We start from the raw sequence: 27,787 nt of genomic DNA, 5'->3' as shown, positions 1-27,787 counted from the left end.
TACAGCAAAGATGGAAGACTGGAAGATTTTTCAAGCCTTCAACGCCGATTCTTAATTGTTGTTGTATATTTAAATATTAATCTTTCGTTTGAAAAATATCATTTTAGACTTAGAGGCAATTTAGTTTTTGCTATTTTATTCTGAACCAGGAAAAAGGCTAATGAATAAGATGTGCGGCATTAAGTAATTTCAATGTTGTTCGGTAATTAAGAACAAAGCTGATTCTTTTCAATTTCCTAGTAGCTCCTTGTAGAAGGTAATTAAAGGCAGTTGATCTTTCCGTGGGAGAGCGGCTGAACCGCAAATGCCATGGAAATGCTAACAGTAAGTGGCCTTTTGACCGACCGTTAGAAACCAGAGGGATTGACATTTCGCCGAATCCCTAAGCAGGGCGTTTAATACCATAAACTCCCTCATTTCGGCTAATTATGATCTATCATTATCGATCCATCATTATCGATCCGGGAACAACCCGCCGTCTGATGCAATCGTTCGACTATCATTGAACATTGAACATATTTTTTTATCAACAATCATAACATTTTATAACTTATAAATTTATATAGAGATATACCGATTTTTACAAACTTACAAATCAGAATTACAATAATTACGCTAAATAAGAATCAATTATTTAAAAAAATCAATTATTAATTCATTATAGTTATTTTTTTTCTTCTTTTTTACGAGGGTTGCAACAGCGAGGTGCCGGAGTTTTTGAGAACAATCCCATTTGTAAGTATGTCAGGTTCGAATGCAGGGCCGCTGGATTCGAACCCCGGACCTTTACCTTACAGTGATGAGCGCCGTGTCAACGCCTAAACCGTTGCGGCCACCAACGCCCCCCCCCCCCATTAGAGTTATTGTCAATAATATTGTGTGTCTCGTATTCTTTTCACTTATTTATGTTTTTCTTACATTTATTTTTTCGTTGTATTTGATTTTTTTCTCTCTATTACCATATTAAGTATGTATTTTATAACATATTATGATATAATAGGAATTTTTTTTTACAATTTGCTCACTCTACTCAATAAAAATGTATGAAGTTTGATTTAACAAGTAGTTTTCTTATTGAGGATGATCTTTTGTTTGCTAGTTCAGGGAAAAGTCTACGACCGAGCCATATTAATTGTCTATGATTTGAGTCTTATATAAATGTAGGAATCTTGACATTTAAAATCCAATGAAATCTAGTTTTGGGAAGACGGAACAAGAGGTTTTTCTTTTAATTAAACTTTTTATATATTTTATGATAGCATTCTTTATGTATAATTTTCTGTGCTGCAATTCATTAAACCTATTAACTTTGTTACTTGACGAGAACTGATAATAGGCTTAGTGCAATTTTGATCAGTTCTTTACTATCGTTTCAATTTGTTTGAAATTCTTTGTGTAGACCCCCTCCCCAAACAGATATCCATATCATACACATACTGGGATTGTATAAGTGTGGTTTCTTATCATTGTAATGTTTAATATGTTTCTTAAGATGCAAAAAAAATGTATAAACTTCCTCTTTATAGCTGATATATGCTCTTTCCATTTTATTAAAGCATCTATCCATAGTCATAGATAATGAACTTTTTCAGTTTTCAACATTTCAGGGCAAGAACATGAATTTTTTGTTTTGACAATTTGATTAATGTTCTTGAATTTTTATACTTGTTTTCGAGAGATTTTTTCTTGAATTTGAAAAAATCAAATCAAGTTTATAACAACAATTATGTCCAGGCTCTCCCCTCCATGCTAGAAGCAGGAAAGCAAGAACGGATAGTTCAGTCTAGCCTAGGCATTGGAAGAAAAACAATAAGAAAAAATCCAGCTGAAAGCCAGTCAAATCAGATTTGTATCCACTTTGATTATTATTAATACAAATTATTTCTGTTGTGTGGCCCATTTTCATTTATGGTTTTTTGTTTGGTATTTTCCATTTTTGGTTATCAAGGTTGATTATTTTAATTTTGCCCCTCAGGCCCATACTATTCCCATAGTATCTAATTATTCTTATATTGTTAGTTTGTAAGCAAAGATTCATGTTTTGTTGTATTTTTTTATATAACGTTTTTGATTCATAAGGAAATACATTTTTGTTTTAAAAGAAACAAAATAGAGGTGTCCCTCTGCAATTGTGTTCGTATTTTATTTCAAATCAAAATTCCTTTGATTTTGAGGCAGATCACTGGCCTCAAGGGGGTTAATCAAACCTTAGAAGACAGAATATACTCATTCCTTAAAGGACGCACAATAAGTTTTAGTGGCATTTAAATGAACTCCATTCATGTTCAACAAAGAGTTTATTATGTCAACTTAATTATTTGACATCTGTTCTGCTGAGGCACACTTTTATGCACTTATATGTGCAATATCATCGCCAAAAGCTGTCAGGTTGCAGATGCCAGCCATTCAAACATATCATTTATGTAAACCCGATATTATAATGGTTCTAACACTATACACTCAATTGACTGGCTGAGATTCACTTTTTGTTTAATTTTATCTGAACAAATTGATGTCATGCCGACAAATAAGACTGAAATGAGCGTAGCCCTTGGTGGGCCAATTTTCTCTAATTTAAATATAAGCCATTTGTGATTTTGGGTGCTTTAGATTGATCAAAAATGTACCAATTACTTTTTTATTGTCCTTTGAGCTTTTAATGACTTCCGCAGTGCCATTTGTTATAGCATCTTATGTTCCCATACAATGACTGAAGAATTTCGAAGATAACATTTTTTTAGTATCTATTGGATGGATATAGGACGGTAATTTTGTAAACTGTTTGTTTCCATTTTTGAAGAGTGGTTTTGTCAAGAACATTTTCATCATGTCTGGACATGTTCTACCCATTAGACAGACTTAGGTTTACAATGCAATTCAAATGTGATGTTATTTGAGGAGAAATTCTTTTACCTCTATGCCATCTTATCCAGGGCCTCAGCCTTTTAAATTAGATATGAAGTTGAATTTTTTTTTTTAAGGGGGGTAAGTTTTTGTAAATTTCATGATCATTATGTGATACATGGTCTGTAAAGAATGATTAAACAGATTAGCAATTGCACCACTGTCCAAAATTCCCTTATTGTTTACAATAATTTAAATTTGATTTTTGTTTAGTTTTTCCTACAATATCACCTCTAGACCGCCACATTTTGCTATAGTAAGAACTACGATTCCGAATCTGTTTTTATACTAATTATTTTTCACCAACATTATTGTCTGGCTGAGTTTATTTTTGTATTTTTTGAAATATTTTCTAAGCTTGTGTTCTATTGGCAACATAATACATTTTTGGGCCATTTTATCTCTCTTTCTTATTGAATTTACTATGCCTCGACTTATCCAGGGATTCTATTGGGCTGTTTGCACCGTTACGCCGTTTCTTTTAGGGAGTTAGAGATTGTAATTGTACAAATTTCTAAAATTTTTGAATAAGCTTTATTTACAATTCATTTCAATTTTCCTGCCGTAGGTTATTTGTTTGATCATTATATTAATTTTTTTGTAGCTGTATGTGTACTTTATGGTATGATTTGTTCCAAAGGGGTTTTTAGGTAATGTAATGATTTTACATAATGATGGATAATGGATATATGAATTATTAAAGATAATCTGCTTGGTAACCACTTTTTTTTCAAGCTTCCCGATAATATGATCCATACAAGAATATGTTACTTTTGAGATTCTAGTTGGTTTGTTTATAAAATTAATACAATTTATTAAAAACATAACAATCAGGTAATCCTTTGCTGTTTTGTTATAGGTCAATATCCAACATATTTAGTCCACGTATTATAACAACAATAACATTAAGATCCTTTATTTAAGAACATTTATGTAGTAAAAAAAGGAAAGAAACTATATAAAAGCATATACGGCATGGATATCTGTCAGCCGGAGAGTGGTACATAGTTTTGCTATAATAATAATAATTAATAGCAAGAATACAGAAAAAACTAACGTGAAGATAGCGACAACGCTATGATATACCGGGTGATTATTTATAAACTAGCCCCCTTTTATTTCTTTTGTTTGGAAATAATTAAAAAAAAATAGGACTGGTCTTTATATAATTTTTTACGTAGATTATTCGAGGAGATCGTGAGGTGTGGTCTGGTGTGACATAGGTTTAGAAAAATAAAAATAAAGAAAACTTTATCGTGCCAATGTTTTGATCTTTATTGAGATCATCTTCAGGGCCTGGGATTTATAAACAATGTTTAAATTATACAAATACATGTAGGATGTAAAAAAACAAATTTATACAATTCTAGAAATTTTAGATAAAAAAATAAATAAATTTTTCCTATTTCTCTTCAAGATGGATAAGAAGACGAGGTTTCAACATCTAACAATATGGAAAATTTAAAGGAAAGGAACAAAGAAAGTTGCAGAAGCATAACACCAGACACTTTCCTTGAAGTGCGAAATGACCTTCCATAAGTGCCCATTTTGAAAATTTAATTTACAAGGATTAACTTAATAAAGTTATTAGGAGGCATATGATGATTAAAAGTGCCCAAAATAAAATCTTAAAAAATGTCATAGAATTGAATTCTGTTGTCAAAGTGAAACTTCCCATTAAAAAAAAAAGTTGCTGAGCCCTGGGGACATACCGTATGTTGAAAAAAATGTTTGACTTCAATTCAGATTCTACGTAAAAAACTACGCAAAGAAAATAATCACCCGGTATACAAATAAGAATTACATTATAATCATATGGTTAATTTAAAATTAACTTATATTGAATTTTGCATTCAAATATTGAAAAAATAGTTAAACTAAAAACATATATAACATTTAAGAATGTTTAATATAATCAACAATAATATAGCATATGATAAAAACTAAAAATTAAATTTATTAACTAAATTATATCTGTAACGCCAAGCAGAGCAGGCATAATTTACAAGATTCGAACTGTCTACAGTGTTTAGCATTTCTTTTCATTTTGTTTCTGTTAAAGAACGGAAGCAAGCCAAGTGTAGCATTATAAATGTGCTAACACTGGACATATAGCCAAAAAATAAACCATATCCTCTCTTGCACCTAAGTTACACAATGAACAACCCTCCTTTCAGCCCAAGGGGTGAAATTTAAGTAAAGAAATTCACCTCTCATTTTAAATAGCCACACAGAGCCACCAAGTTAATCAGTAGTTCATTCATGAATGAAATAATTTACATTCAATGTCCAGCTGTTTATAGAAGATGAACCTACTTCGTTCTCTAGCGTTTGCCAAAGACTCTTCTCGATGTATTATTCTCATCTTTAATATTAAATTTGATAGTTGGTTTTTCCAAAAGGATAGATCTTCTAATGAAGGACTGAAATCGCAACAAAATTTTTCAAAAAGATTCAACCACCTCTGACACCAAAAAAGTTTTTTTTTAACAACTTCAATTGCAAGAGTTCTAGTAAGTCTGCAGGCTAGAAGTCCAATTGTTCTCAGCAAATATTTAAAATGGAGTTTCAACGTGAAAACTCAAAGAAGGTCTGCATCGGTTTAGATAAAGCATATAATTAATTAAGGTTTTGAGTTGAGATGAAAAAAGTCAATGGCACGAGCGAGATTCGAACCCACGATCTTCGGCTAGATACGCCGCTGCTCTACCACCTGAGCTATCGTGACCTCGATCCACTCGGACGCTAACTTCCTATCTCAACCCCACCTTTTGAATTTTCCCTCCTTTTTGCCATTTTTCAAAATAAAGCAATATAATAAAGCATATATTTCGGGGCAATGGTCAGCAGAGAGAATAACTTTTTAATAAAAAAAAACGTAATATCTTATCATACCGAGCAATCCCCCAAACCTGAGCAGCATAACAAGTGACTGTCCAAGAGACCTATTACATGATAGTGGAGTATTGATAAATGTAATTAAAGAAAGATAATAATCTATCAAAAATATTTCAGGTGCATTTTTATAAAACTCTGAAGTAATGTGATCTTAACCGGTTGTTCTGTTATGATACTGCCAACCTCAAGTCATTTAATGTAATAGGAGCAGCTATAATATCACAAATCAAGGGGTCAACAAAATGAACAGTTAAGATATTTGAAGGATGATTAAGAAGGCTACTGAAATGCAAAATCCATGCCGACATAGTTATATTATTCACACAAACAAATAGTCTGTTTTTGAATTGATTAAAATGTTTCCATAGACCTTTAGAGTCTTGAACTGAATGACAACGATCTATTAAAAAACAGGAATATTATTTTTTTAACAAATTATTTTATATTATATCAATATATGTATTTCTTATCAACAGTGAGTTACTTGATCGAAAAAGTTTTAATAATTTAAAAGAATTATTTTTTGCTTGAAGGCATACACCATCAAATCAAGTTGTTTTTACAGTTTTTAATAAAATGAGAATGAAAATTGGAAACAGGGCAGGCTATTTTATAGCATTAGTAAAAGTATCTAGCCATTCTTGGACTCAGATGGAAAAGTACTTATATTTCTTAAAACAGAGTCCAAATTTGATTTAAAATTGTCAACAAATTCCACTGACCATGGTAACTGAGGTAAAAGTGGTAATATTAGATAACTAAAAAAAAGAGCCAACATTCAATGTGATGGTCAGTGGTTGATAATCTGCATCATTTATTGGCAATACAGGGATGGTCTTCTTAATATTGTGAAATTAAAACTGTGCGAAAAACGGAAAAAGTGTACTTTTTTTGTTTTTGTAGATTTTCGGGCTGCATTTAATTCGCCAGATAGAAATCTTTTATTTTATAAACTGCACATGATAGGGTTATCGAATAAATTTATAAATGTTTTAAAGAGTCTGTACGAGGAAACTGAATCTCCTGTGTGGATGAAGGAGGGAGTTTCAAATACCTTTAAGACAAACATAGGGCTAAAGCAAGGTTGTTTACTATCTCCACTTATATTTTCGTTATATATCAATGATCTATGTGATTTTGTAGGCGGTGGATTGCATATTGATGGGTTGAATGTTCGTTGTTTGCTCTATGCAGATGACATTGTATTATTAGCGACAGAGCCCAGTACACTGCAGAAAATGATAAATAAGCTTTACGAGTATTGTCAGTTATGGAATTTGTTTAACTTAAACAAGTCAAAAATAATGGTCTTACGCAGAGGGGGTAGGCTTGGGAGAAAAGAGGTTTGGAACTATGCTGGACAAAATATTGAGATTGTGAACCATTATAAATATCAGGGTATACATCTCACACCGCAGCTTGCTATGGAAAGACATCTTAAAGAAAAATTAAATGTAGCCAAATTTGGTATTAATTCTACTTGGAAGTCTCTCTTGTCGAATAGTGACGTTCCCATTTCAGCAAAATATAATGTATTTAACTCTGTTTCTAAGGCAGTAATGTTATACGGTGCTCAGGTTTGGGGCTATAAATGATATGACTGTGTGGAGAAATTGAATAAATATTTTGTCAAAAGGTTGTTTTTCTTAAGAAAGGATACTCCTGATTATGTCTTATATTTAGAGACAGGGATTGACCCATTGTTTTTCAACACATTAAGCCTGCATCTGACATACATCCAAAAAGTTTTATCATTGTCTTCTCCTAGACTTCCTCGAATTTTGGCCTTGAAAATACTAGACAAGAAAATATTTTGGGCAAAAGAATTTGACAATTTCTGTCTACAACACGGTTTAACCCCCTTGAGTTACTCCGACTTAAATAAAAATAGTGTGGAAAGCTTGGTAGATGTTTTGAGAACTGATTTTAAAAATAAACTAAAATTAAGAGCACAACGGCCTGTCTTCCATGGTTTATACAAAGAACTGAATCTGGAATTAGGAGAAAATCACCATTATTTAAATAAAAATTATAATTTGAATATGATGTGTGATAATGAAAGCAAGAGGTCAGTTGCTGTCTCTTAATTACTCGGTCCACAGAAATGAGGAAGCGTACCGTTGTGCTTTGTGTAATTTAGGTGTGTATGAGGATGGCTTCCTTTTTTTGGCGGTGTGCCCTATATTGAAGGAATTCAGACTTAGGTGGTTTGGCAAATTGTTTTTAGAAAAAAATGAAGTAATTTCATTTTTGAATGGGCAGTACTGGCACAGTCTCTACAATTATGTTTTGTACTCCTTAAAATATAGAGCGTTCCTAATCAATAATTTCAATTATTAATAAAGTATTGTGTAAATTATGACTATTATTATTATTATTATTATTAATTTTTAAGGGCGTTTTAACGGCTAAGGTCAATTATGACTATTTGTATTAGTATTGTTAGTATTAGTATTCATATTATTAACATTATTAATATTATTCTGTTTTTCTTTTGGCAACTCGACAGACAGCCTGTGGGCTATTGTCTAGGATGTTTTATGTACTGAATATTTTTTATTGTAAATAAACATCATTCTCTATCTATCTATTGGCAATACATTAAAATTGTCTATAGCAGTAATACAAGCCAGAGAGATTGTGCAAATATCAATTACAAAGCAACCTTTCTTACTCACATTGGTGAACTCCCCTGTAAATCTACCATTTAGAATAATCAACTTAAAATTAATACCTCTTCTATCAACGACCCTGTCTTTAAACCTCCTAGAACATCTGCATGGTTATCAATAAACATTTCATTGGGAAGAGTCTGAAAAGATGCTAACCTTACATTACAGTCATCTATTATCATATATTTGTATGATATATTTTGCTTAAAAATCTAAATAAACTTAGAAAAATGGTCCCAAAAATTACAGTTCACGTACACTGGATAAATTAGAAATTTAGATGTAAGGATATTTACCAAAATTAAATCAATTTCATCAATATTTACAAAATAGATAAGATTTTTTGGTAAGGAAGATTTAATACCAAAAAGCTCACATCCACTGAATCTACCAAAGAATAAAATTTTAATTGCTGGGAGAAACTATAAATTATATTCCCCAAAATATTTCTTAAGAGAACTAGTTTTCTTCTTCTATTTTCTTCAGTTACAAAGGTCTCAAATAAAAAAATACACAAATTTCTTTAAAAATTTTACTAAATATAGGTCTTTTACTTTAGATTTTAACCAGCTACATTATTTGAAAGGATACTCAACATTTTCACTAATGAACATACATTAATTTTGTAATCTTGATTCCGACCAACGGTGATGTATTATTCCACGCATTATATTCCAAGATTTAGTTATATTCATATCACCTATAACAATGATATTTGAGTGGTGTTCCAGTTTTTTTTTTCTTTTTGGAAAACTGGAAAGAAAATTTTTGAGCCTACCTTCATGCGATCTGTATACCCAAAGCCAAAAACTTGGAATTTATTAGTTTAAACTATAGTAGTAAGCTAGAGGGACCCAACATCACCTAAATATGTGATATATAAACCGCAACTACATGAAGTATGAAACATATCATAACCATTGAATCTAAAAGCAGCGCAAAATCACGGCTTTTCATTGTACCAAATTTCTATCATCGCCAGTTTAACTACAAATTGACCCAAATACCAATATTGTCCTTCAAAATACTTTTCCTAATTTGCATGTTTACCGCCATTTTTTAAAACAATTATCTCAAATGGATTTCTCTATATTTATTTTAAGGTTCCACATTTTACAATATTTGGCTAATGGATTTATCATAAATTGTATTATCTGGGGAGACGAAGCAATAAGCATAATATCAACTTATTTTAATTTTTATTGAGCTCACAGTTATGTTACCACTACAATCCAAAATTTCCTCCGGATTGGTTATACGAAGTGCAAACAACAACAAACTCAATAATGCTCATAATAATAATAGTACTTCTTACTTTCACTAATTTCGTGGTCCGCTTGACCAATTAATATATTACAATTAAAATGGTTTTTAGTTGAGATAAAAAAGTCAATGGTACGAGCGGGATTCGAACCCACGATCTTCGGCTAGATACGCCGCTGCTCTACCACTTGAGCTATCGTGACCTCGATCCACTCGAACACTAACTTCCCATCTCAGCTGATGGGTGGGTTCGAATCCCGCTCGTGCCATTGACTTTTTTATCTCAACTAAAAACCTTAATTAATTGTAGTACTTCTTACTATTGTACTGTACTTGTAATACAGTAATATAAAATAAGCACAGTTCAGCAAGGAAAATTTTGTCTGCTGGAGGTAAATGAAGCATCAAAAGGGCAGAACAAATCAAAAAGTGAAAGAAGAGAAAAATTAAAGAACATCAAAGTAAAGCCAAAAAATAAAATAAAACAAATAAAAAAAAACCTCATTAAACTTTAAATATTTAGTTCTTAAACGTAAATATATCTTTAATACCATGCATGTCTGTAATATTTTATATGTGGGGTTGGGTCAGAGTTTAGCTAAATAATTAGTTCATCTCTAGATTGAAAATTGCCACCTAGGTGGAACATACAAATTTGTTTTGAAATTTTAAATTCTGCCAAGAAATGGTACACGACTTCTCTGACCTTAGTGCTACATAGAAATCACACTCAACAAGGCCCCTAATTTAACCAAAGTAGTTCATTTTAACAACCAACCGCAAATCACCCATATTCAGATGCAGATTAGAGTCAGACATTAAATTGCAGTGGGAAACTATGATTGAGATCTCTATAAAGCAAAAAACAATGTCAAAACAAGCCTCATAGACTCCTCTCGATGATGTACACTGATTTGCAAGAAGAGAATCAAGATTAGGTTTCCATTCAGAGCTATTAATAACATTTAAGTTATGTGGGGGTGGATTATTTAGAAAATAGAGTATGCCAGTGGGAGAACCAAAATGTGTTGTTTTATAATCTTAAGAACAGTAACTTTGGCCTCAGTGTAGATACTGTCAATAGGTCCGTGGATGTCTCTAAATTCAATATAAAAGGGTTGAGGAGAGGAGGGCTAAAAGCTTTTTGATATAAATCTTCAGAAATTTCTCAACTACTTCATACTGTTAATACTCCCAAATTTTGCATGCATAGAACAGCACAGACTTAGAGATAGTATTAAATATGTTGAGTTTAGCTTTCAGTGGGGTGTTGTAATTTAGCATTAAGCCAGCTCAAATTCTGTTAAATTCCATCTTAGCTGTAGAAGACACCTGCTTCAAATGATACTGGAAGGAGAGGTGAGGTGTAAAAGTAACCCCAAGATATTTGTAGTGATTTACAATTTCAACCCTTTGTAACAAAACTGTCAGTGAGGCAAGTCTGCCACCCTTTCTAAAAATGACCACCTTAGATTTGGCAAGTTAATGGTCAAATTTCATTTCTCATAATATATATTTTTATTTTTATATTTTATTTATTTACAGTCCAAACAGTCCAGGTGATAATATCGCTGGGGAGTCAATAAAATTATTTAGGATCGTCCACAGAAATATAACAGAAGCCAAAACTCTTCTATTCACCAGAGAATCCAGGCCAACTAGAGCAAGTCTGGTTTCATAGGAGCAATGATGGCACTTCCTGTAATTGAATGTCTCATAATACAGGTTTTTCATGACCTTTCTCTGTATCTTTTCTTTATGTATGAACATGATATGCTATGTTTATGTTCCTCTTTAAACTTACTCGATTGTCAGCTACGAACAACACATCATCAGCATATAACAATGTTTCAACTTTAAAGTTGCAAACTTCAACACTGTATTCAAGTAGGTCTTACTGCAACATACCTCGCCATTGAACAATTGTTTTCCTTCCAGACTATATTAACAGTTGATTCGGTCAACCACTTTAATAAAAACGGAACACTGTACGTCCAAGTGTGTTATTACAGCTGACTACATTTTAGCAAAATGAAAGTACCACCATTCCATCAAGTTCATTAATTTTGATTTATAAATTAATTCCACCAACAACATTTATTTTTATCGTTAATAAAACACTGCAGTATTACAAATTTGTACAAAGATCGATGTAGGAACAAGAAATTAAATTTTCCTTTTCAATATTTAGTTCTTCCATAAGCTGTTCAGCAACTTGCACTCCACTGTCCATTGTTTGATCATCTTTCAAAATTACCTGAAAAAAGACACATTGGGCTATTTATTATCTAACAGCATACATTCTATGGAATATAATTTCACAAAATGTAATCCTTGAAGAATGTAACCTCAAATTCAATAAAATTTCCCAAATTGTCAACATCATCAATGTGGACCCTGGTGTTACCAATCATAAACAGGTGTCTTTTTTTAGAAACTACTCCTCGTTTGCCTAACGCATTCGTTAATAATTGCAACATGGCACTCCCATCATCAATAAATATTTTATTATATTTAGACAGTTTTGGCCCAACACTGTCACTTCTATTGTAAAATACCAATTCAGAAGATGATTCCTAAAAAATCAAGGCAACATTATTCACTAATACAATAGTACAAGGGTGTTTGATTGTTCAACTAACTTAATTATATAACATATAGATAATCAAATATTTAAATACAAAAAGGTTTTTCTTACCCCGCTGAATCTTAACTTTAACCTACCATTAGGCGAATTAAAGTAATGGTCCACTTGTGGAAATACTTTCCCTTCGTTACCTGCTAACAGTGCAACTTTTTCAAGAACGTCTAGATTTTTCAGACGTGCTTTGATTTCAACATTTCTTGCCATTTTTAAAAAGTTTAAGACCTGTATAAAAAATTGTTTTGTTTTAAATGTAATAATTAGTGTCAAAATTTAAAAAAATTCTAAACTTGTCTACAAAATTTGCAAAGTTCAAAATGAACCTACCTAATTGCCACCTATTTATTGATATGCATGCATTTGCACTAAGATGACTGAGTCAATGAACTGTTTTCAGCAACTGTTAATCCATCAACCATTTCTTGACTTCTTTGACAAGGAAAAACTAGTGAATGTTATCAAGGTTCTTTGCTACATTCATGAAATGAAAATCCATTGGAACAGATCGGTACAATAGAAAACAGATTAAGTGCTAAGGGGAGAAATCCTTTTGACTCCAGAGGACGGCGCTAAGGGTTTTGACAAATGGTTTATCAAAGTGATGAGTTGGATAAAAGGCTGTTAAACAAATCTTCGTTCTACAGCTGCATAGTGTTTATAAAAATGGATTTCTAGATGAAAACAAGTGCATTAACCCATTTTGTCCATATCTTTGCTATTTTTTAACTAACTTATATTTAATTTCATTTTTTTAAGTAAATATATAATTACTCAATTAATTATACACAATTTTTTCAAAATGAAAAATTTGTGTCATAGGGGGATTTGAACCCACGATCTTCGGCTAGATACGCCACTGCTCTACCACTTGAGCTATCGTGACCTCGATCCACTCGGACACCAACTTCCTATCTCAAACCCACCTTTTGAGTGTTCCTTCCTTTTTGCCATTTTTCAACTTTTTTTATCTCAACTAAAAACCTTAATTAATTGTAATGTATTAATTGGACAAGCGGACCACGAAATTAGTGAAATTAATTTTTACGTATGTTTGGTCCATCATCGCATCAAGAACACAACTTAACTTTTGTACCTGTGACACAAATTTTCCATTTCAAAAAAATTGTGTAAATTAATTGAGTAATTATATAATTAAAAATAAGCTGATAAAAATAATTTAAAGTAATACAATATAAGTTCAAAAGAAAATGGTTATCTGTTAGCCACAGGTAATTAATTATGTTATGAAAGAGGTTTCTTTCACTTCTTTGTATAAAGACATTTTATTTTTTCTAGTCTAATTGGATCATTAAATTAATATTTATTTGGCTATTAAATTAGGTTATCACTTTTGTTCAATTAGTGTGGTTAGATAAGTATATATAATTTTTTTATAAAATTGTTATTTTTGGGTTCGCCTAATTTAATGTTGCCTATACATAACTTTGTGATTTTCACAGAACTTGCTAGAACCTAGCCGGACAATCAATGATCAATGTGAAATTATTGGGTTGTCCGGAAAATAATGCAGGATTTTAAGTTTTCATTAAAAAAAATCTATATAAAATATTCTGTTTACGTTTACAGGATTNATTATTTTGATTAAAGAACATTGCTTTAAAGTAACTAGTTTCTTTTTTTTTGTTTAATACCAAAATCCTGCATTATTTTCCGGACAACCCAATAGCTTTTTATTTTGTTTAATGTGAGTTTTCATAAATATATATATTCTGTATTTATATTCTAAATATATTGTAATATGACATAATTTTTGTGCACTATTTTGTTCTTAAAACTTCTTACTATTTGTCTAAGTGACATGCTCAAAAGATCTACTTTTTGTTTCTATTTAAAAAAGCGCTTTACACTCAAGAGTCCTGGACTCTCCTTAAGGGGTGAGAAGGTCTCAAGATTATCATCATTCAACACTAATGCCAAGCATAATTTTGTCATATATGGCTATATTTAGATAGTAAAAACATAAGCTCTACAAAAGCATATAAGTCTTGGATATCCGTCAGCTGGAGAGTGATATACATAGTTTTGCTATAATAATAATTTTATTAGGTTTCGTGGTCCACTTGATCAAATAAATTATTTTCAATTAATTAAGGTTTTGGTTGAGATAAAAAAGTCAGTGTCACAAGTGGGATTCGAACCCACGACTTTTCACTAAATACGCCGCTGCTCCACTTGAGCTATCATGACTTCGATCCACTCGGACACCAACTTCCCATCTCTATAATAATAATAATTAATAAAATGAATAAAGAAGAAAACAAAGATACTCTAAACAAAAATACACAAACAAGAATTATTAATCTTACGTTTAAGTAAAAATTAAATTGTATCGAGTTGACATTGCATTCAAATATTGAAAAATAGTTAAACTAAAAACTTATATAGAATAAAAGCATGTTTATTATGATCAACAATAATATAACATAAGATGAAAATTAATAATTAAATTCATTAACTAAATATCTGTAATGCCAAGTGAAGCGGTCATAATTTTACAAGATTCAAACTGTCTACAGTGTTGAGCACTTCTTTTAATTTTGTTTCTGTTAAAGAACAGAAGCAAGCCAAGTGTAGCATTATAAATGTGCTAACACTGGACATATAGCCGTAATATGAACCACATCCTCTCTTGCCCTTAAGTTACACAATATACTCCTTTCGAACCATGGGGTTAAATTTAGGTAAAGTAATTTACCCCTAATTTTAAATAACCAACACAAATCCGTCAAGTTAATCACCGGTTCATTAGGGAATGAAAATAATTGACATTCAACGTCCAGCTGTTTTTAGAAGAAGTTGAACCTACTTCATTCTCTAGCATTCGCTACAGACTCTTCTGATGTATCATTCTCATCTTTAATATTGAATTTGATTGTCAGTTTTTCCAGAGAGATGCATCATCTAATGAAGGACTGAAGCCTCAATGGTATTTTTCAAAAGTTCAAAAGCATTCAACCAACTTTGAAACCAAAAGTTTTTTTTAACCCCCTCAATCACACGAACTCTAGTAAATTTGTAAGCTGGAAGTGTAATCGTTCTCAGTACATACTTAAAATGGAGTTTCAATGTTAAATCAGTATCTAGATAAAGCATATAGTTCAAGGCAATGGTCGACAGAGAGAACAGCTTTTTAAATAAAAAACAGCAATAATTGCTGTAACTTATACCAAGCAAACACCCAAACCCGAGCTGCATAACAAGCGATTGAAGAGATTGCATTAAAAAGATTGAACTTGTGAGAAATTGTGAATGACCATAAAGTATTAAGTGCCATTTTAGCGCCGCATGCTCTCTCTTGAATGTGAGTTTTAAAGGATCGGCAAGGAGTAGGAATGAACCCAAGAACTTGAATGAATTTACCACTTCAATCACCTATCGCCAAACTCCCATTTTTCACTTGATTACAGTCTACCGCCTTTTCTAAAAATCATATTTTTTGTATTTATTCAGGTTCATATCTTACAATTAATTAAGGTTTTCAGTTGAAATAAAAAAGTCAATGGCACGAGCGGGATTCGAACCCACGATCTTCGGCTTGATACGCCGCTGCTCTACCACTTGAGCTATCGTGACCTCGATCCACTCGGACACTAACTTCCCATCTCAACCACATTCAACCAACTAAAGGTGTTTGAGATGGGAAGTTAGTGTCCGAGTGGATCGAGGTCACGATAGCTCAAGTGGTAGAGCAGCGGCGTATCAAGCCGAAGATCGTGGGTTCGAATCCCACTTGTGCCATTGACTTTTTTATCTGAACTGAAAACCTTAATTAATTGTAAGATATCAATTGGTCAAGCGGACCACGAAACTAGTGAATTCAGGTTAATGTTCAAGCCCCATTGATCACATTAGTCTTGCTTGGCTATACATACAGAGCAAGTAGGCCACCTGATTACAGGGACTGTACTTGAAACAAACGTCTGTTGGTTTTTGCGTGCGAGTGAATGTATTTATTAGCGTGAATGTAGAGTGTGAGTTGGCCTTATTGAGTATCGTAACTATACCTTATAACCGTTAGAAGCGGCCACGTGCGGTTGTATTTATAATATAATACTACATTAAATAGATCAAAAATTATATTTAACGTAATTACCAATAATGCTTTTGGGCCGTTCTAAGTAGTATCTGTCGGAAATAAACGAAAAAAATAAAACAAGCTAACTGCCCCTCTGTGTAGACCCCTGGCGAAAAAAGGCAACAAATAGTCTCATGGTCATAGCCACAGTGAGCGACGTCACCTCCCTCTTCCTTGTGATAAAAAGGCGTTTTGTAGGATGAGGTGAATGATCCAAATATATTAATTGGCAATACACAAACAGTTTTTGCCGTTTCTTATTTATTTTTTAACCCTCTAGCCCAGAAAAAAAGAAAACTAGCTTTAAAAGTTTACCCTCATTACTATTTACTTACTCATTACTTTCATTTTTTAACTAATATTTATTTAAATATTACTTGGTTTGTTACATAATATAATTATTTTTGTTTTTGTGGGTGTATAGGCGAGGTTATACGTGTTTTAAATTTAATCGTTATATATTAAAGACAAGGACTGTTTATATTTTTTATATAGTTGTTGAAGGGTTGATACAGAATTATGACAATCATTTCCTAAGCAGATATAAAGTGGAACCCTATAGCTTATAACCATACCCTGGAAAATGCGCTTTTCATTATAAAACTAAGCACTTTGCTTAGAGCCTCTTCTATCTCCTTTGGTGTGAGAAATGTCTCCCCGAAATGGCTGTACCGCAACCTGGCTTCTTGCATTCTAATTGCTCAAAAAATGAACAGGGATATATATAATTTATTCTTTTCTATTAATTTTAATTATATTAACCAATATATTCTTGTTAGTTGGATAAAACAAAATAGAAAATTCAATATTAATCCTCATTTATAATAACGGATTTACTTAAGAATAGTAAACATGAAGATTATTCATTTTGTAAACAACACTTTATCTCCATTTTAATCCAGTTTTATTCTCTTTAACCATGGAAAGACATCATCTTGAAGCAGAAGTTCACAATATTATTGTGAGAATAAGTCATTGAGGTCACTGGCAAGTGGATATAGCAGAGTCAGTTGGCGTTTCTCAGAGGGTGGTCACCCGGGCTTTAGACCGATTAGTAGAGACTGGAAGTGCCAATAGGAGGCCTAGTAGTGGATGCATAGTTTACGGGAAATTGGCATCACATTGTATGCCCCTTTGAGACGACCTGTAGCAGCAGCCCGCCAACAGCAACTCGGGAGAATATGATGCAGCGAGCTCCTACAATAGAACAACAATTGGAATGCTGTTCTGTTTCCTGATGACTCATGTTTCTGTCTGTACAGTGATAGTAGGTGCCGAAGTGTCTACTCAGAACAGGGGATGCGTACAATGCCCCCCTTTGCGTTCGTGCTCCCTTCAGTGCAGGGGTCTGGGCTGGGATTGGTACTGGAGGACGAACAGGACTCTATGTTGTTGAAGGCAACCTCACCACAGTACGTTATGTCCAAGAAATCATCGAGGAATACATCCCTCAAACTAGGGCTCTCATTGGCAGTGATTTTCAATTTCTGGATGACAATGCCAGACCTCATAGCAGCAGAGGTACAACAATGTTTAGAAAACTTGGGAATTTTCCATTTGTCCTTCCCCATTGAGGTCTGGACTCAATACCATTGAGCACATGCAGCCATTGACATGCAACAACTGCGTGCAGTGTTGTGACATCTATGGAGTGAAATTCCTTATGAAATTAGGGACAACTTTATTAATATTATACCTAACAGGTGCACAGAGGTTTTAGCTTTCAGAGGACATTATACACAGTATTAATTGTCTAAAAAAATTATTGTCTTCAATAAACAAAATTGTGGAATTAAAACCTTTATTTTGTTATTTTTCAAAATCCCTTAATTAAATTTTCCTTCAGTAAAAAATCAGTAATTTTTAATAAATTTTAATGCAATTTATAAGAAAAATAAAATAAAAATGCTGGGGAAAGTAAATACTATAAAATTGGCCATGTCCCTATTCATTTTTGAGCAGTTTAGATCTGTGTACCAGTAGATATGACTTTCTTAAAGGAGGTGTTTTTCTCTCTTTTCTTTTTGGTACCTAAGTTTATTTGGAAATTTTGATTAAACCCAAACATCCTGTTCACATCATCTCTTGGAGCGATGAATATCGGATGGTCTTTCATTAGAGTGTTGCTATCTCTCAATTTTAGTTTTATTCCATTGAAGGTTTCTCTTTTGTAATACTAATAGTTTTTTGTGCTGTCCTCATTATCAAGTGGTGGAGGATGATTAATCCCAATACTTTCTCCATAACTGATGTGGGAAATGTTCTCGTTGCTCCCATTATGCATGCAAATCTCTGTGTTTTTGTGTTATCTTCATTTTGTTATTTGTCCGACTTTATCGGCTCAGGCTATGGTGCCATATGTGAGAATAGGTCTCACCATCATCCAAAGCAGTGTTTCTGGTCTGCATCCTCAATTTTTTCCTGCTATTCTTCTGCACACCATTATAGATTGTGCCACTAATTCGATAGCGGAGTCAATGTATTCGTTAAATGCCCGTGTTTCGTCTAGTGTCACACCTAGATATTTGGCCTCTTTCTTCATTTCTGACATGCGTATGCAGGGCCGCTGCATTCGAACCTGACTTACTTACAAAAAAAAAAAAAAAAAAAAAAAATGTATTGCTTAGTTTGCATGTAATGGCATTCATCACAACACCAACTCTCAACACAAGTATTGCTTACAGGAAGTTGGATCATAACACATAAACTTCTACATCTCTTGAAAATCTTTAATGATATATTTTAGTTATATGTATATAATAATTTATTGTATAATGCGGTTGTATAATGTGTGAATAAATAAATAAATAAAATAATATACATGTTTAAAATTAAATCAAATAAATATTCCCAATATATTTCAACTTTTTCCCTCGTCCCTTATCCTAATGCACCAATCATATCCCAAGCCTTCAATCCTACTCTAAAACTTTAGCTCTTATACTTAAAAATTGAGGGGTAAGAGTACGGAATTTGCTTCCCTAGGAAGTAAGTTTTGCTTCCTTGCTTGTCCGTGGCACCTGAGTTTTAGAAAACAACATGAATCTCTTTTTTCCCTCTTCTTTTCTTTTCTTTATTTTACCTTCTTTCTCTTTCTGTTTTTCTTTCTTAATGTGGTTTCATCATTCGATTATAGATTTTTAATTATTATTTTTTTTGGGGGGGGGGCAGTGGCTGCAACAGTTAAGGCAATTATCAAGGTAAAGGTCCCGGGTTTGAATCCAGCTGTCCTGCATTTGAACCCAACATACTTACAAATGGGCTTTTTTTAAAAGCACTGACACCCCAAGGGTTGATACGACCTCTGCTGTTCCAAACCCTCGTTAAAAAATAAATAAATAAACAAAAATTCATCCATTTATTTACTAATTGTTTATGGGTAGGATCAAATAAATTGTAATTGGTAAGAATAGAGTTAAGAATGGGCCAACTCGTGCAAATGGGTCCACCCCCATGCAGTAATGTTAAGGATTGTATTCATCTACATTTTGTATTATGTAATAAATAAACATTTTATCTATCGATCTAAATCATTTTGCAAAGGGGTTCATCGCTGAATATGCCCACATTATGTAGATGTTTTCTCAAATGCCACTGACCAGTTAATAGTCCTACCACTCCTCTGGGGATTAGGATAGGGATAAAAGAGGCGACCACAAGGCTTTCTGCACCTCCACATGAATAGATCTATTGTGGTCAGCACTCCTCTGAGTCTGGCCTTCTTCAATTGTTTTACAATTATTCATCTCACCCAGCACAAGCCATTAGGCTTTAGGGTAAATGCCATTGTTATATAATACAAATCTACTGTTCATAATATAATATTGTATAAATACCATATCTGTAAAATTGTAAATTTTGTTAATTGGCAAATAAATAAAATATAATTGTAGCAGAGAGTTTGTCAGTCTTGTGACAATTTATATTAGCATAGGATAGTTATTTTACATAAGATTCCTGTGTCCAGTGTCCTTCTCCCCATCCACTCCTCTTTCTTTTTTGGATTCATTCTATGTTGGAGGATTCTGTATTTGTTTTGGTTATTCCAAGTATAGGTTGAGGGCTTAAGGTCGATTCATATCTACCAGCACAGAGCGTGTCCAGCACGTAGCGTGGCAGACACAAAAAAATCATTACATACAAAACATATAGGAACGTTCATATTTAGCGAACGTGAGCGGAGCGTGTCAGTGTTGACACGTACCAGCACCGGGCAGCATTGTCGCCGAGAATGTCTTGCTTGTGCCGGCACATGTCTGCGGTTGTCTTTTCTTGCCTGTGTGGTTCAATACGGTTAGTACGAATAGACGACAGACAAGATTAAAATCTTTCTTCATCGTCTTCAGGCTCCTTAAAAAGTGTGTGAAAGTCTCCCTCCTTTTTTCGTTTCACATTCATCGGATGAACAGCAAACATACTTTTCTTTGGTTCCACTTCTGCATATTCTTCATTCTCTTCTTCTAATAACATTGCTACAGCAGCAAGCTCTTCTTCGAAAAATTTCGTTGGTCTGTAGAATGTAGGTTTCTGTTGCTGTGATTACCGCATGGTATAAATACTAGTGTCTGTGCCGTGTCTGCCACGCTACGTGATGGACACGCTCTTGTGCTCGTAGATATGAATCGACCTTTACGAGATCTTGCATATCCTCCTCTGACAAGTGTGCCTCCTTTTTCGTTATCCCAAATTCCTTTCTGTCCTGGCTCCCATTATTTTCGTTCTAAGGGCCATGAAACAGTGAAGCATTTAAGGCAAATATGTGTAGTAAAAGACCAATATTTTTGTCTACAAATCGGACCAGTGGACCTTGAGACTCAGAAATTATGGAGGAGTATGGAGAATAAATTATTTATTCTTTTGTTATGGCATTTGACAACGTTAATGGACAAAATTTTCAATTCTTCGAGCCTTTTAATTCTTTCAAAAAGTAGAACGTTGAATTATTTCGTGGCCCATCCCCCAAAATTCGTTCGTTTTAAAATTGGTCAAAATTAAAGACGTCCATTAAAAAAAGAAGATATTTAGAACGTGGAAAACTGATTCGGTTCGATAATAATTAATTAAACAACAAATAATATGTAAAGAGCAAAAGGGAAACAATGGTTAAACTATGGGAAATTATTTTCTTATGGCTTGTTATACCTGATAAGACCAATTGCAAGTCGTAACGGTCAAAAATCGTTTTGTTTCTATATCGGCCATCGTCTTAAGTAATTCACGTTTTCAAAATTACATTTGTAAAATTAATAAAACACAGAGATGCATATTGTGGAGAAGTGAGTATTCTCTGGCTTTTAAATCATTTATATATCTTTTCTTGAGTAAATTTCAATGTAACTTTATCGTTCTTTGAAAGATGGCTTCATTTGAACACGTGGTCTGAATATTTTCGTTCGAAGTCGTGCAATCCCTTAAATTTGTCTCTCTACTTGACCATAGTTTGTTTAATTATTATTGTTTAACACCGTAAATAATTAAACTTGGTTAGCGACATTTTTTTAAAATTCATTACGAGCCCTTACACGTATAACCTAACCATCCCAAAACAGTCTTAATTATCACTCCTATCTTTAGTTTTGTTAAATTAATTATGATAATCCTATGATAATAATATAATCCAAATACTGGTATTAGTCGGAAATATAAAAAAAAAAAAAAACAATTAACCATATGTTCACAACGACCACGTGGCGTGTTGCCACATTTCTCAGCATAGTATGATGTGATTTTTTCTATTTTTGTTCATTTAATTAAATAATTGTTAATGATCCGACACTGCTGTGTTAACGGATTTTTTACATACGACAATCAATTTTACAAACAACTATTTGGTATAGCCATGGGTAGCAACCTAGGCCCGATACTGGCAGACATAATCATGACACATCTACTAAACACGGTCATACCACAACTTCCATTCACATTACCCTTCCTCACTAAATACGCAGATGATATATTGACAGCTGTTCCCACAGATCAAATTCAAACTACATTAGATACATTTAATAGCTTTCACTCACGCCTACAATTTACACTTGAAATCGAAAACAACAAAAAACTACCATTTTTAGATACACTCGTAATAAAACAACCATTAATCACAGATTGGTATCAAAAACCAAGAAACACAGATCGCTACCTCAACTTTACATCTCACCATCCTCTTCATACAATAATAAACATGGCCATCACAGAATGATTACCTTAAGCCATGAATCCTTCCACCACAAAAACATAAAGATATACAAACAGATCCTTCATAACAATTTCTACCCTAAACACATAATTAACAGAATAAACAACTCAACACTAATACCATCCACTATTACTAATAATACTATATTAAGTCTATCGAATACAAACAAACCAGCATACATTTCCATACCATTTATCCAAGGCCTATCACATAAATTAAACACATTTCTCTTGTCCGATAACTTCAAAATAGCTTTCAAAAATTATAAAACAATTCAAACACTTTTTTCCAAAATTAAAGATTCCACACCAATTACAAATAAATCTGACGTAATCTACAAGATCAACTGTTTAAACTGTCCGGCAACTTACATCGGTCTTACATCCCAATATCTGGACAAGAGAGTAAAGCAACATATCTATAATTGCAAAAAACCTAAGCAAAATTCNAATGTAATTGTTATATGTAGACAATGTTTGTAAATCCCAGGCCCTGAAGATGATCTCAATAAAGATCGAAACGTTGGCACGATAAAGAAAATGTTTTTCTCAAACCTACATCACACCAGACCGCATCTCACGATTTCTAAATAAATATCGATTAACGGTCACTAATCACCACACATAATTAAATAATATGGTATAAAGATGGTATGAGACCATCTCTAATATTGATTATTCGTTAATAATTATTAAGGAGGTAATGATCGATCATTGGCTATTAATAATTAATGTTCTGCTTTTATTACATAATTTCTAAACCATGTTTATTTTTTTTTAAAAACAAATTAAGCTTATAAAATAGTAGAGTACTCTTGGTACCATGGCGTTTTTAGATAATACGGGTGGCAGTTTCTTTTTCCTTGATGCATTGATATGCAATATACCCATGTTGTTTAGGAGTAATCTCAAATCATTCACTCAGATATCACTCCTCTAAGTACCCTGTCTACTGTATCAATGGATTTGCCAAATTTGGTGAGGGCTCTCTAATCAAGAATACTACCATTATTACACTTTGGACTGTTGCCTCACTCCTCGTAAAGAAATTAAAGAAATGATCAATTCAAGAAAAAATAAGAAATCACCAGGCCTAGACAATATCCAAAACATTTCGCTAAAAAGTTTATCATTAAAAGTCACAGTATTCCTCACTAATCTGTTCAACAAATTTCTCACACTTGGTTACTTGTTCATTCTCTGGAAAACCTCTAAAGTGTTTCTGATTCTGCAGCCTGACAAATTACTCAGTGATCCAAACAGCTATAGGCTGATTAGTCTGCTTAGCATTCTGCGTTTGAAAGAATACCCTGTTAGCTAGGGACAATCATCATTGGATAGTGACAATGTCCACCTGATTATCCTGTGTGAACAGTTTGGGCTACAGTTAGGACTCTCCACTACTGCCTAATTAGCTAGAGACGGGCGTTTAACCAATGAAAGCACACTGGCTAGGTTTTGATGACATCCGGAAGGCGTTTGGCAGGCTGGAGTGATAAGCAGGCTGAATGACTATAGATTCCCCCATACCTGATTAAAATAATTCACTTATGCTGATGACATTGCCATCTAAACTTTGTCCTGGAGTGTAGATACAATAGCCAGCAGACTTATAAAGGCTGTATTGGCAGATTCTGTAACAAATGAAAGGTTAAAATAAATCCCACAAAAGCAAAAACTATCCTCTTTACAAAGTGCAGGCCTGTGTTGTATCCGTATGTTGCCTTCGGAGGTCAGATAATACTTTGATCTGGTACTGTTAAGTACCTTGGGGTAATACTTGACAGTAAGCTAACTTTTGCCGCCCATGTAAGGGATAGAGTAAATGAAAGCAAAACTGCAATATTCCCCTTACTGTGCAGAGACTCTAAACCATTCATAGTAAACAAACTTCTCTACAAAGTAGTGGTTTGATCAATGCTCTTGTCTGCTTGCTCCTCATGGGTTTTGAGGTCATGATCAAACATCGCCTCACTACAAATTATGCAAAATTAAGTTTTTACGGCTGGTGACCTCATCACCCCCTCTTACACCCCAGTACAGTAGACTTGCACATTTACACAGAGATGGATTACATTGTACACCACGTAAAATGCCTCACAAAAAAATTTCTTTGAATACCTAGTGTAATCAGTTAGTTAGACAAGCTGAGGACTACGACTTGGACTTTGTGTACATACATAGGAGAGTGAAGAACACTTTAGTTTAAACCTTGCCTACAGCTCAGGGTTTTTCTTACAATTTATACCCTTAAATTAACTTTTGTTTTGTCTTGCTGAAACACTCTTTTTAAAAATTCTGAAGCAGGAGGTTATAGTACAAACTGGCACTCCTATGTAAATATGTGTAAAATGTTGTAAATATTTTGAATATTCTATTCTAATCATGAGTTTACAATGTTTTTTTTTATACCCATTGTAACTATTTATTTATTTATTTTTATTTTATTTTTTTTATTTAGTTGAGCACGAGCGGGATTCAAACCCACGATCTCTTTTGAAAAATGGCAAAAAGGAAGGAAAATTCAAAACGTGGGGTTGAGATAGGAAGTTAGTGTCCGAGTGGATCGAGGTCACGATAGCTCAAGTGGTAGAGCAGCGGTGTATCTAGCCGAAGATCGTGGGTTCGAATCCCGCTCGTGACACTAACTTTTTTATCTCAACTAAAAAAACAAACAAAAAAACAACCCTTAATTAATTGAAATATATTAATTGGTCAAGCGGACCACTAAAACTAGTGAATCTAAAATGTTAACTATGACAATTTTTTAAACAATTTAGGTTCTGGGCTTATTGGTCTCTGTCCAGTTTGTGGGTATTCCCTTGTGTCCTGGTACCAAAGGTATTGCCAGATTGTTTTGTTTTCCTGGTTTTATTTATTTTATAGATTTTGGATGTGTACACAATTTTAGGTGTCACCTTGGGTGTTTCGCTTTCTAACAAGATGCTTTTTAAAACAATTGTGCTCTATTGCTATAATATTCGGTGCAGCTCTCATCAAGTTTAACATGTTGTAGTGCTTGATTATTTCAGGTTCACCATCCCCTTTGTGTTCAATTATGTAACATAACTATAATTTGCTGTCTGGAAGATGGTTTTGAAAAATTCCATTGAATTAATTTCAAGCTTGCGTCTTGCACCTACAATTTCAACAGTGTATTATTAACTTACTTGATAGTAAGTGGAAGGAAAATCGCAGTTGTACAGCTGCCAAGTACCTGTTAAAGAGTTTAAGTTTGTGTCCGTCTCTTAGACTTTAATAATTAAGTATTTAGAAAAAAAGACCACATTTTGGACTAGGTCACTCATCAAAACTTAACCAAAAAGGTTGCAAAAACAGATGAATTATATTTGAAAAAGACTTGCACCTTTGAAATTGGCAAAAAAATATCACAATAAAATGATCCATAATGGAAAAAAAAGAAAAGTGTAGCAGAAAAAAACTCAAGGGGCCTGCGAGGTGATGAATCTGTAGTTTGGTCATTTCTGAACATTTTGTCTGCCTGTCCTGTCTTTTGTATAAAAACAGTGAGGATAGGTAGACCAAACGAAAAATATAAATTAATTGTCATTTATGTCTAGAATATCAAATCTATCATTGGTTCTTAAATCTCTCTCTTTAAATCTCTTTTCTACATGTAATCTGAAGGATTGTAAGCTTTTTTTATGTAAATTAGCTGTTACTGATTATTTGGGAGTGCTTATCCCCTCTGGTTTGATCTGTGGGATGCATTTTGGCATTTCAATATCCAACACTCAAGATGATGAAATGGCAAAACACCAAAATGTTTGGTAATAACCAAAGTAATGGAAAGGAAGTTAGTAATAATGCCAACAAATTATGACCATTAGTTAATTTTCCTAAATAGAAACATTCACTAGTTTCATTCAGGACATAGTTTGAGTATTTATACAACATTTAGACATGTACAAGCTAAGTATTATTAATTTTAAGATGAAGTTATAATTGTCAAATTTTCTTTGTTGTAGTGGCTTGTTTCATAATGAGAAAGAACGGGCTGCAAAATATTTAGAGCGAGCCACAAAGAAAACAGACCCCTTAAAAACGTTGGAAGTTTTACATAACAAACTTCCAACCATTCGGTTCTCAAGTGAAATAACAGACACATCAAACACATTAAGCGAAAAGTTGAAGGCAGAGCTCCAAGCCGAGGAAAAGCAAAAATACGGCGATGAATGGGTTGGTAAAATGAAAACGATTCGCATACTCTCAGAAGGTGAGGATTCATCGGATGACGATAGCAGCATGAAAGTTCAATGGCATACTTCATACTTCGAAAATGACGACACCTATGATGATGACTGCGATAGTATTGATGATGATGATGATGACGATGATGATGAAGATGATGTTGAAGATCCATGGAACAAAATCCAAACTATGATGATGGAGAAAGAAAACGTCGCACAAGTTAACCATGAGAAGGTCAGAGTGCCAACAATGCAGCTGTATTATGATGGCATTTGGAATGAGCCATTAGTGTGGTTTCAACCACACGCTTCCTCACAAAAATAACATCTTTGATAAAAAAAAGCAACAATATAAATTCACACTAATTAAACTTCTACAAGCTGGCCATTTTTATTTATTTTACTTTAGTGCAATTAGTTTCACACACATATTTTTTTATTTTTTTAACACTTAGTTTATTATGTTATCGGAATTTGATTCTTAGTTTTTTACACCCCTTCAACGTATGTTTTTACTACCCAAATATGTGGTAATTTGAATTCCCTTTTCTTTAATCAGTTCTACACTGATCAATTAAGACATTGATCAGTGTAATGTCTCTAAATGTATTTTTTTTTGTTATATGAACGCTCGGGGTGCCGATGTTTTTGAAAAAAAGCCCATTGGTAAGGATGTCGAGTTGGAATGCAGGGCTGCTGGATTCGAACCCAGGACCTTTATTGTACAGTGATGAGCACAATGTCAACACCCAAACCGTTGTGGCCAACGACACTCCCGGATAATTTTTTGATATCACACTTTTCATCTGCTATGATTACTTTAGACATTGTTGATACTGAGAATTTTAAGGAATAAAAGGAAATCAGGTCTTACATATTTCCTCTATAAGCATTGATTCCTTGA

At 33.2% G+C, this 27,787-nt stretch overlaps 2 protein-coding genes across 2 annotated transcripts; one reads left to right on the top strand and one right to left on the bottom strand.

Annotated features, from left to right (window-relative positions):
- Positions 1-11,815: 11,815 nt before the first annotated feature.
- LOC106666587 lies at positions 11,816-16,621 on the bottom strand. Its single transcript, XM_014393873.2, has 4 exons — positions 16,496-16,621; positions 12,436-12,606; positions 12,086-12,313; positions 11,816-11,994 (listed from the first exon to the last, which is right to left on the bottom strand). The coding sequence occupies exons 2-4, from the start codon at positions 12,586-12,588 to the stop codon at positions 11,866-11,868; spliced, it is 510 nt and encodes a 169-aa protein (XP_014249359.1). The 5' UTR covers positions 12,589-12,606; positions 16,496-16,621; the 3' UTR covers positions 11,816-11,865.
- Positions 16,622-21,635: 5,014 nt separating this feature from the next.
- Positions 21,636-27,267, top strand: LOC106666591 (pheromone-processing carboxypeptidase KEX1-like). Its single transcript, XM_014393877.2, has 2 exons — positions 21,636-21,753; positions 26,662-27,267. Exons 1-2 carry the CDS (start codon positions 21,737-21,739, stop codon positions 27,206-27,208), a joined length of 564 nt encoding a protein of 187 aa, XP_014249363.1. The 5' UTR covers positions 21,636-21,736; the 3' UTR covers positions 27,209-27,267.
- Positions 27,268-27,787: the final 520 nt, after the last annotated feature.

Source organism: Cimex lectularius, unplaced genomic scaffold (genome assembly GCF_000648675.2).
Source record: "Cimex lectularius strain Harlan isolate CLEC.00 unplaced genomic scaffold, Clec_2.1 scaffold173, whole genome shotgun sequence".
Classification (NCBI taxonomy): Eukaryota; Metazoa; Arthropoda; class Insecta; order Hemiptera; family Cimicidae; genus Cimex; species Cimex lectularius.
Note: the sequence above shows the minus strand (reverse complement) of the source record. Positions and strands in the feature narration are given on the sequence as shown.